General features: G+C 42.8%; 1 protein-coding gene across 2 annotated transcripts in view; it reads right to left on the reverse strand.

Moving 5' to 3' along the window:
- Positions 1-981: 981 nt before the first annotated feature.
- LOC135518967 (anion exchange protein 3-like) overlaps positions 982-12,067 on the reverse strand; it is a 100,927-nt gene continuing 89,841 nt past the window's right edge. The window contains exons 16-20 of one of the 2 annotated variants that reach the window (XR_010452238.1): positions 9,640-9,893; positions 8,584-8,753; positions 7,831-8,004; positions 3,492-3,628; positions 982-3,250 (exon numbers count right to left, since the gene is read on the reverse strand). Coding sequence is in view for 1 of the 2 variants with exons in the window: in XM_064943953.1 (XP_064800025.1) it covers positions 3,548-3,628; positions 7,831-8,004; positions 8,584-8,753; positions 9,640-9,893 (679 nt within the window). In the remaining variant the exon portion in view is untranslated. Of the gene's footprint in view, positions 3,629-7,830; positions 8,005-8,583; positions 8,754-9,639; positions 9,894-12,067 lie in introns of both variants that reach the window. The other variant, XM_064943953.1, reaches the window with a different exon arrangement.

A 12,067-nucleotide genomic window follows, 5' to 3' on the forward strand; every position in this document is an offset into this window, starting at 1 on the left:
CAAGTGGCCTGCAGGACATCTTTTCAATGCCTAAAGACCCTCGATTAAAGTACAATTCCCCTTTAAATAATCACTGACCTGACGCTTAGAGAATTCTGAAGAGAATAATAACTATTTAAAGGGGAGCTTCACCTTTATAACATCATATTTATTACATGGCGCAAACAAGTTGGGAATGACTCATTAATTCAAATGAATATGCAGTACAAAAAAGGACTGGGGAAATACGAGCTCATTATACAATAGGATGTCGCCACAGGGTTAGCGGTTCTATCATATTCCTTATGACAGTAGATACATAAAGATATACAGGAGTACATTTCTGATTGTCTACTTATTAATAGCCTTCACACGTGTGCATAATGTACAGACAACAAAAACATTCCTTGTCCTGGACATCCAACACAATGAGGGAAAAACAGGCCCGGAGACTTTCAATCAAGCGGGAGGTCTAGGAAATGTCTGTTCGAACATGACAAGGCTTTATTCCTAGATTGTGGGTGGGTGGTCTGGTCTGTGCTAGCATGGAGCTATCAGGTGACAAAACATTGTGGATTCCCAACGTCTAACAGGGCTTTATTCCTTGATTTTGGGTGGGTGGTCTGGTCTGTGCTAGCATGGAGGTATCAGGTGACGAAACATTGTGGATTCCCAACGTCTAACACGTCTAACAAGGCTTTATTCCTAGATTTTGGGTGGGTGGTCTGGTCTGTGCTAGCATGGAGGTATCAGGTGACGAAACATTGTGGTTTCCCAACGTCTAACAAGGCTTTATTCCTAGATTGTGGGTGGGTGGTCTGGTCTGTGCTAGCATGGAGGTATCAGGTGACGAAACATTGTGGTTTCCCAACGTCTAACAAGGCTTTATTCCTAGATTTTGGGTGGGTGGTCTGGTCTGTGCTAGCATGGAGCTATCAGGTGACGAAACATTGTGTATTCCCAACGTCTAACAAGGCTTTATTCCTAGATTTTGGGTGGGTGGTCTGGTCTGTGCTAGCATGGAGGTATCAGGTGACGAAACATTGTGGATTCCCAACGTCTAACAAGGCTTTATTCCTAGATTTTGGGTGGGTGGTCTGGTCTGTGCTAGCATGGAGGTATCAGGTGACGAAACATTGTGGATTCCCAACGTCTAACACGTCTAACAAGGCTTTATTCCTAGATTTTGGGTGGGTGGTCTGGTCTGTGCTAGCATGGAGGTATCAGGTGACGAAACATTGTGGTTTCCCAACGTCTAACAAGGCTTTATTCCTAGATTGTGGGTGGGTGGTCTGGTCTGTGCTAGCATGGAGGTATCAGGTGACGAAACATTGTGGTTTCCCAACGTCTAACAAGGCTTTATTCCTAGATTTTGGGTGGGTGGTCTGGTCTGTGCTAGCATGGAGCTATCAGGTGACGAAACATTGTGTATTCCCAACGTCTAACAAGGCTTTATTCCTAGATTTTGGGTGGGTGGTCTGGTCTGTGCTAGCATGGAGGTATCAGGTGACGAAACATTGTGGATTCCCAACGTCTAACAAGGCTTTATTCCTAGATTTTGGGTGGGTGGTCTGGTCTGTGCTAGCATGGAGGTATCAGGTGATGAAACATTGTGGATTCCCAACGTCTAACATGCCAGGCCTTTTTCCCGGCCCCATAACAATTAGATTTTCTTGTCCCTGTTCCAACACTCAGAGAATACTGACAGAACAACCCTTATTACCCTCTTGACTAATAACCACAATTCCAATTCTTAATTTTTTTCCCCGACGACCGAGGATTTGTTTTTAGTGTCGATCTTTCTTCTGACCCCTGAACGCAATACAATGTCTTATTCCACGTTGGTTCAACGTCAAACAATGTTGTCGCAACCAGTGTGTGCCCATTGGGTAGGCCTATACATTCAATAAGTCTCACATGGTGTGGGGCTAAGTAGGTTGTCCATACACAAAATGCATTCAATAAGTCTCCAATCCTAGCATCTAGCGTTAATACAACCAGAGTCAAAAATGGTTCTGCAACACAGCTCATGAAAACTTACATTTTAAATACACAGACATTCTGTGTGGGGTATAAACTCTGAATCTTGAGGCAAAGAGTCCATTCCAGTGACTTTACATGTTAAACAAATGCTAAGTTGTATAGTATCCCTTCTGAACTAACTGTGTATAACTTGAAAAACATTTCAAAATGTCACGACTGATTTGTGTTCACAACAGGAACAACAAACTATTGGTCAATGATCTATTTGCAGTTCAAGGGTTAGGTTCATATGAAGCTTCAGTACCATTCACATCCAACAGTTGCCCTCAGAACATGGAAGTACACAATGACAGTGGTGCTACACAGTGATTTTGATAACTGTGGCATAATTCCAGTGACTGTGACAAAGGTTTCAAATAAAGTTATTAATTGAACAAACAGACATTTAGAAAGCATCCCATATGTCAATATGGCTTCATAGAATTTTGGCAACTAAAACAAAATTGTAATAAATAGGTAGGATAACATTTCATTCATATGGTCACAAACACTAAATAAACTATTTAAACGTATTCAAGGTCAGCAGATCACAACGTGTTTACATATACATCCACAGTGACCTCATTGGACTGGCATGTAATGCAGAATATACCTCATCAAGAAAAACTGCTCCAACACACACGCAGTCCTCAGTGCATCTTCGTTTCAGAGGAAATGCACTGAGAGGTCTCATCCAATGATTCTTCTCATGTTCTTGGACCAGGGAAGTGGTGTGGCAGTGCAGGTGAATCGCAAAGGTCAAAGATGAACATGTCCTGTGAGTAGCAAACAACTAAAAACAAATAAAAGGGAACGTCATACTGTTTGGTTAGCGACGACATCAAACTGCACTGATAATGCCTACAGTATGAAGAAGAGGGGGAAGGCAGTTACGCTGAGGAGGCAGTGGAGTATTGGCTCCTGGTGAAACCTGTGAGACTGTCGTACAACCAGTGTTCATCCCACCGGTGCCCCAAAAATATGGGACTCCAACACTGGGCGAGGAAACCAACCTACTGGAATCCTTGGGGTTGTCGACATTACACGTACGCCTGGAATCTGTAGTGAGCTTGACCGTTAAAGGAAATGGGGAGGAACCCATGTCCAGAGTTTGTGTAGGGAGGAGGGTTTCTAAATGACTGGTCTGTGTTGACATGGTGCATTGCCCATGTCACACACTTTAGGATTCCTCACCCACACTGTCACAGTAGGGCAGTAGAGTTGATACTGACCTTCTGAGAGAAAACATCTATAGTTGGAGCAGGACACACAGAAACAAATCACAACAGAGGGGTTATTTCTTTACAGCATTTTTAGATCAAAGAGGAGCAGGATTTGAATATATATGTACACACAGTAATATATTCATATAATATATATATATGTATATATAATGTTTCTCTGTTGGACAAATATTCGGGGGGGGAGGGGGTTCAAAAACACAGCTACCCAGACATTATAAGGTTTGCCTTCCAAAGAAGCTTGCTCACAATTGGTTCGTGTTGGAAGACAGAGAGAGCCTATTGGGCCTCCCCGTGTCACGTGTCTACACAAGCATGTGAATCTCGTTATACTCGTCCCGACCATCCTCGTCAAAGTTGGGGGATGACTCGTCTTCCCCGTCGAGCTGTAGAGGGAGAGGGTGAGGGAGAGAGTGAGGCTGAGGGAGGTTGGGATGTCATCAACATCTGAATTAATTAGATTAGTGTCTTGATGCGTTGGGCCAATATAGTGAAACACACCACACACACACACATACACATACACATCACACACACACCATTATCCTCTGTGTTTTGACAAAGTCCATTCTTCCATTCTTAGTTGTTGTCATTTAGATCATGAGGTTTGGAGCCTTGATTTCAAGGACAGAAATATTTTCACTGAAAAAAAAACTGATTATGTTTGAATAGTCAAATGAAATACTACAGTAATATAGTAAGTGTGTAGTGTAGTTGTGTATCTTTCACAAACAAACACAAATTCAATGGAAATACAATGTATCCATTCTACAACTTTTTTTATAGTTGTTTTTTTGTTAAATTAAAGGGGTAGATCTGCTTTAATATTGCAGATAGACTGTAGCTCCCATCAATGGAATTGTCTGCATCACCTCCAATCCACCCATATTTAATTTGCTGTTGCTGTATATATATACACACATTGGGGCAAAAAAGTATTTAGTCAGCCACCAATTGTGCAAGTTCTCCCACTTAAAAAGATGAGAGAGGCCTGTAATTCATCATAGGCACACTTCAACTATGACAGACAAAATGAGAAGAAAAAAATCCAGAAAATCACCATTGTAGGATTTTTAATGAATTTATTTGCAAATTATGGTGGAAAATAAGTATTTGGTCAATAACAAAAGTTTCTCAATACTTTGTTATATACCCTTTGTTGGCAATGACAGAGGTTGACAAGGTTTTCACACACTGTTGCTGGTATTTTGGCCCATTCCTCCATGCAGATCTCCTCTAGAGCAGTGATGTTTTGGGGCTGTTGCTGGGCAACACAGACTTTCAACTCCCTCCAAAGATTTTCTATGGGGTTGAGATCTGGAGACAGGCTAGGCCATTCCAGGACCTTGAAATGCTTCTTACGAAGCCACTCCTTCATTGCTCTGCAGGGTGTTTGGGATCATTGTCATGATGAAAGACCCAGCCACGTTTCATCTTCAATTCCCGTTGCTGATGGAAGGTGGTTTTCACTCAAAATCTCACGATACATGACCCAATTCATTCTTTCCTTTACATGGATCAGTTTTCCTGGTCCCTTTGCAGAAAAACAGCCCCAAAGCATGATGTTTCCACCCCCATGCTTCACAGTATGTATAGTGTTCTTTGGATGCAACACAGCAGTCTTTGTCCTCCAAACACGATGAGTTGAGTTTTTACCAAAAAGTTATATTTTGGTTTAATCTGACCATATGACATTCTCCCAATCTTCTTCTGGATCATCCAAATGCTCTCTAGCAAACTTCAGACGGGCCTGGACAGGTACTGGCATAAGCAGGGGGACACGTCTGGCACTGCAGGATTTGAGTCCCTGGCGGCGTAGTGGGTTACTGATGGTAGGCTTTGTTACTTTGGTCCCAGCTCTCTGCCAGTCATTCACTAGGTCCCCCATGTGGTTCTGGGATTTTTGCTCACCGTTCTTGTGATCATTTTGACCCCACGGGGTGAGATCTTGCGTGGAGCCCCAGATCGAGGGAGATTATCAGTGGTCTTGTATGTCTTCCATTTCCTAATAATTGCTCCCACAGTTGATTTCTTCAAACCAAGCTGCTTACCTATTGCAGTATATTTTACATTAGTTATCTTTTGTTTGTTTTTAGTCCCAGTCTCAACCCCTCCCATCTATCTCTGAAGACCTTCCAGTCCCAGCCTTCAGCTAACCTCAACCCCTCCCATCTATCTATGAAAACCTTCCAGTCCCAGCCTTCAGCTACACTCAACCCCTCCCATCTATCTCTGAAGAACATCCAGTTTTGATTTCAATGTAACAGCGTTCTTCTTTTGTCGAAAGAGAGTCGGACCGAAATGCAGCGTGTAAGTTACTCATGTTTAATAGTGAAACAAACAAAACGAACTATACATGAATAACAAATAAATACAAAACAACAAACGGAACGAGAAACCTATTACAGCCTGACTGGTGAAACTAACACAGAGACAGGAACAATCACCCACGAAATGCAAAGCGAAAACCAGGCTACCTAAATACGGTTCCCAATCAGAGACAACGAGAATCACCTGACTGATTGAGAACCGCCTCAGGCAGCCAAACCTATTAAACACACACACCCCTAATCAGCTACAATCCCAACTACTACAAACCCCAATATGAAACTCCAATACATAATAAACCCATGTCACACCCTGGTCTGACTAACTAATAAACTAAAACACAAAATACTAAGACCAAGGCGTGACATTCAAGCCGCCATAATTTTTCCAATGTGCTGTGAAGTTTCACAAAAGTTCTGAACCTTTAAATTCTCAGTTTCTACAGACTGTAAATAAAAAAATATGTTTTATTATTATATATTATTATATATTATTATTATAACATTAGAATTATTATATATTATTGACTGTTATTGATCAAATCATCCAGCAGCGTTATTTGCAGAGTTAGCTCCAACTAAATGTTGCAATTTTTCTGCCATTCCAGAACCTGCAACCAAAAACAAGCGACATATGGGCAGTACCAAAAACAAGGGATCTAATGATTGTGTCTCTTTGCAGCAATATCTGCAGAGCTGGGATGGTTGTTTCCCCCATATATACTGAACAAAAATATAATGCAACATGTAAAGTGTTGGTCCCATATTTCATGAGCTGAAATAAAAGATCACAGAAAGTTTCCTTTCGCACAAAAAGCTTATTTCTCTCAAATGTGCACAAATTTGTGCTTGTGCTTGTGCAGGGGACAATAAAAGGTCACTCTAAAATGTGCCATTTTAGAGTGGCCACTCCAGTTTTGAGGGAGCGTACAATTGGCATGCTGACTACAGGTATGTCCACCAGAGCAGTTGCCAGAGAATTGAATATTAATTTCTCTACCATAAGCAACCTCCAATGACATTTTAGAGAATTTGGCAGGACGTCCAACCGGCCTCATAACCGCAGACCATGTGTAACTACGCCATCTCAGGACATCTGGCTTCTTCACCTGGGGATCGTCTGAGACCAGCCAGACAGCTGATGAAAATTAGGAATATTTCTGTCTGTAACAAAGACCTTTTGTGGGGAAAAACCCATTCTGATTGGCTGGGCCTGGCTCCCCAGTAGGTGAGTGGGTCGGCCTAAGCCCTCCCAAGCCCACCCATGGCTGTGCCCCTGCCCAATCATGTGAAATGCATAGATCAAGGCCAAATTAATTTATTTCAATTGACTGATTTCCTTATATGAACTGTAACACAGTAAAATCATTGAAATGGTTGCTTACGCTTATATTTTTGTTCATGTATACGACATTCTATTGGTTGCAAGAATTTCTTAATCCGGTGTCGTTTTATGTATCAGTTCATAAACCATGGGTCAGAACCTTTTGATGAGTTGATCATTTGAATTGTATCAGTTCATAAACCATGGGTCAGAACCTTTTGATGAGTTGATCATTATCAGTTCATCAACCATGGGTCAGAACCTTTTGATGAGTTGATCATTTGAATTGTATCGTTTCATAAACCATGGGTCAGAACCTTTTGATGAGTTGATGATTTGAATTGTATCAGTTCATAAACCATGGGTCAGAACCTTTTGATGAGTTGATGATTTGAATTGTATCAGTTCATAAACCATGGGTCAGAACCTTTTGATGAGTTGATGATTTGAATTGTATCAGTTCATAAACCATGGGTCAGAACCTTTTGATGAGTTGATGATTTGAATTGTATCAGTTCGTAAACCATGGGTCAGAACCTTTTGATGAGTTGATGATCTGAATCAGCTGGGTGGTGCTAGGGCAAAAACAAAAATGTGCACCCGTTTGTGTCCCCATGACCAGGATTGAGAACCAGTGTGCTAGAGAACCAGTTTGGATTTAAGTATAGCTTTTGAATGACTGAAGCCTTTATTGAGAGGTCCAATGTTTTAATATCATTTCTGCCCTCCAAATTCATATTCATTATATAAATAGGGCTGTTTAATTTTGTCTGTCTTGCTGTTCCAAATAAAGTGGAATATGTTTTGCTTATCTAATTTAAAAAGCAAGGTGTTAGGTATAGGCAGGGCCATGCTACTACTTCTAACGTGTGACCCAATGTTGCCCAGACCAGATGATTGGGCCAGAATTCCGATAATTCCAGGAATGTCCACCTACCGCCTGGAGCTCACGCTCCTCAAAGACCCGGGAGAGGATGAGTCGGCGGAGCGGCACGGTCATGATGAGGATGAAGGGGAAGGCGAGCGAGACCACGGTGGACTTGACCACCCACAGCAACATGATGCAGGCCAGCTGGATGATGGTGAACATGTTCATACGCCACGTCTTCACCTGCAACATACACACACACACACACACACACACACACACACTCTATTATTATGGGGCTATACATGCTTATGACAAGCCTATCATACCTGCATGCTTTAAGTACAGTGTTATAAATTGTATTGAATTCATACTTTATTGCCAATTAACAGTGTTTGGAAATAATTTACTTAGGGATAATGTTCTGGGCAGGACAATTGACATGCTCGACATACAGACAGATAGATGGCCAAAAAATGGTTGGTACCCTGCATATGGAATTTGTTATATATAATTAGATGGATTGAGCTCCATCTACTGGGTGGATCTCCTCTAGTCATTTACTTACATTGATCAGAAAAGTGACATTATATCAATGCCTTGGGGCAACTTCATCATATTGTTATTGATTTTTATATATATTTTTAAAAAATTATTTCAAATTAAGCCAACACACACAATCTCAATAAAATCACAAACAGACCAGGAATAGAAACCAGACATCTATAACAGAAACGGATCATGATATTCTGGTAGAGGGAACACCTTGGTCACGTACAGTATATGTGGTTAGACTCCATCATATTCTGGTAAAGGGCTCACCTTGGTCACATATATGTGGTCGGGGTGGTGCTTGGCGGGCGTGAACATGAGAGTGATGCGCTCGTAGAGCTGGATGCCGGTGATTGACGTGACGCCCATGTAGAGGAAGATTCCGAACAACACGGCCAGCGGAATGTGACGAAGCACATCTGTCATCACGAGGGACATGCCTAGGGAAAGTCAAAGGTGAAAGGTAAAATGTGTGACATTTAGGTTGCCTAGGGATCTGTAGGGTAGTCAATCTCGGTTAACCCAAGACTAAATGTTAATCTAGAAGTAAATGTTAACCCAGAACAAAATGTTAACCAGAACTAAATGTTAACCAGAACTAAATGTTACCCAGAATGAAATGTTAACCAAAATGAAATGTTAACCATAACTACATGTTAACCATAACTACATGTTAACCATAACTACATGTTAACCATAACTACATGTTAACCATAACTACATGTTAACCATAACTAAATGTTAAGCCACAACTACATGTTAACTCAGAACTAAATATTAAGATAGAACTATAGGTTAAGTGAGGAATAAATGTTAACCCAGAACAAAATGTTCATCCAGAACAAAAAATTGACAAGCTTTGTGTTCAGGTGGAACACCAAACAGGAACGTAAATACAAGGTTGGTTAGTTTTAATCACAGAGGAAGCCTTGTTATACACAGATAACACCTCTACAACCAGAGGAAGCCTCGTTATACACAGATAAATAACACTTCTACAACCAGAGGAGGCCTCGTTATACACAGATAAATAACACCTCTACAACCAGAGGAAGCCTCGTTATACACAGATAAATAACACCTCTACAACCAGACTGAAGTCACTGTCAACTCATTGTCTGTTTATTTTCCAATTTCTTGGTTTGCTTTCCATGTTACTTTCCTGAGTCCCAATGGTAAAGTACACCTCACAAGGTACCATAGTCAAAGACACCTCAGAATGGACCACTATCTACTATGAGGAACACCTTCCTTCACATCACAACAACCACCCCAGGACCTAGATATCCAATCCAACCCTTTCCAGAACAGCAGCATCTTCCTCACCCACGAGCACGGCGACTACAAGGCCCGTCAACCGCTGCTCCTTCACCTCCTGGATCACAGGCTTCTCGCCGGGCGCTGTGGCCTTGCTCATGACAGTAAGGGCGTTGACATGCGTGACAGAGCGCACCGTGGCGGCGGTGAGCCAGGGCAGGCCTAACAAAGGGCACATGGCGCCCAGCGTGACGATGAGCAGCAGGTCCAGGTGGAAGCCAGAGCCCTTGACCAGGCGACGCTCCTTCTTGCTGACGATGAGTCTGGGGTGGGGGGAGAGGGGGGTAAGGAAAGTGTAAGGGAGGTATAAATAAACACACACATGCAGAAACATATTTGTGCAAAATCATACACACACAGATATGCGTGCAAAATCACACACACACAGATATGCGTGCAAAATCACACACACACACATACACACACACACATACACACACATAAACACAGACTACAAGTGCAAAATCACACACACAAACGTGAGCATGTTCACATAGTCAAAAGAAAATGCACAGCACATATCATTTATGTGGTCCAGGACACCACAAGTAGAAAGAAGCCCTATATTCATGTTCTTATTTGTTGGTTATCGTTACACAGAGTATCTGGTTCTGTGCCTGTGATATGAAGATCGTAATTGTGTAACGTCTTTCCTCTTCCCTTTACTACAATCTGATTGGTTAATTCAAGAGATGGATCAGATGCCTGTTGGTTAACACTAGAAGTCAAGGATATGTTTTGTACAATTCTACAAAGTCCTCAATAAAAAAAGTCAGCCTATAGTCTATTTTAGTTTCCGTAACAATAAAACAATAAAAACATTAGAGTGTAATCCATTTGATCAACTTTATTTGTATATTTGATTAGTAATAGAGTTATAGAAATGAATAAAGTCCAGTTACAGATTATTTTGAAAAAGTTGAAAAGAAAAAGATAATAATAACTTAACCAGCCAGTTCACAGGTGACATGATTTGCCGTATTCCTAAACAAAAGCACCAGTGCATGAACAAGTGTAAAGGATGAATTGCATAAATAAATATTCTGAAGCGGTTGCGTGGCAGGGTCTCTCTGAAGCGGTTGCGTGGCATGGTCTCTCTGAAGCGGTTGCGTGGCATGGTCTCTCTGAAGCGGTTGTGTGGCATGGTCTCTCTGAAGCGGTTGTGTGGCATGGTCTCCCTGAAGCGGTTGCGTGGCATGGTCTCCCTGAAGCGGTTGCGTGGCATGGTCTCTCTGAAGCGGTTGCGTGGCATGGTCTCCCTGAAGCGGTTGCGTGGCATGGTCTCCCTGAAGCGGTTGTGTGGCATGGTCTCTCTGAAGCGGTTGTGTGGCATGGTCTCTCTGAAGCGGTTGTGTGGCATGGTCTCCCTGAAGCGGTTGTGTGGCATGGTCTCTCTGAAGCGGTTGTGTGGCATGGTCTCTCTGAAGCGGTTGTGTGGCATGGTCTCTCTGAAGCGGTTGTGTGGCATGGTCTCTCTGAAGCGGTTGCGTGGCAGGGTCTCTCTGAAGCGGTTGCGTGGCATGGTCTCTCTGAAGCGGTTGCGTGGCATGGTCTCTCTGAAGCGGTTGTGTGGCAGGGTCTCTCTGAAGCGGTTGCGTGACATGGTCTCTCTGAAGCGGTTGCGTGACATGGTCTCTCTGAAGCGGTTGCGTGACAGGGTCTCTCTGAAGCGGTTGCATGACTGTCTTGGTATTTTTGGACCATGATAGTTCGTTGGTGATGTAGACACCAAGGAACTTGAAACTATCGACCCACTACAGCCCCAATGTTAATGGGGGCCTTGTCGGCGCACCTTTTCCTGCAGTCCACGATCAGCTCCTTAGTCTTGCTCACATTGAGGGAGAGGTTGTTGTCCTGGCACCAGTTCTCTGACCTCCCAATAGGCAGTCTCATCGTTGTCGGTGACCAGGCCTACCACTGTTGTGTCATTAGCAAACTTAATGATGGTGTTGGAGTCGTATTTGGTTAAGCAGTTGTGGGTGAACAGGGAGTACAGGGGGGGACTAAGTACACACCCCTGAAGGGCCCCAGTCTTAAGGGTCAGCGTGGCAGACATGTTTTTTGCCTACCCTTACCACCTGGGGGCGGTCCTTCACGAATTCCAGGATCCAGTTGCAGAGGAAGGTGTTTAGTCCCAGAATCCTTAGCTTAGTGATGAGCTTTGTGGGTACTACGGTGTTGAACGCTGAGCTGTAGTCAATGAACAGCACTCTCACATAGGTGTTCCTTTTGTCCAGGTGAGAAAGGGCAGTGTGGAGTGCGATTGAGATTGCATCATCTGTGGATCTGTTGTGGCGGTATGCAAATTGGAGTGGGTCTAGGGTGTCCGGGAGGATGCTGTTGATGTAAGCCATGACCATCCTTTTAAAGCACTTCATGGCGTGAGTGCAACAGGCAAAAATAATTTAGGCAGGTGACCTTCGCTTCCTTGGGCACA

The sequence above is a fragment of the Oncorhynchus masou genome, chromosome 29 (assembly GCF_036934945.1).
Source record: "Oncorhynchus masou masou isolate Uvic2021 chromosome 29, UVic_Omas_1.1, whole genome shotgun sequence".
Lineage (NCBI taxonomy): Eukaryota > Metazoa > Chordata > Actinopteri > Salmoniformes > Salmonidae > Oncorhynchus > Oncorhynchus masou.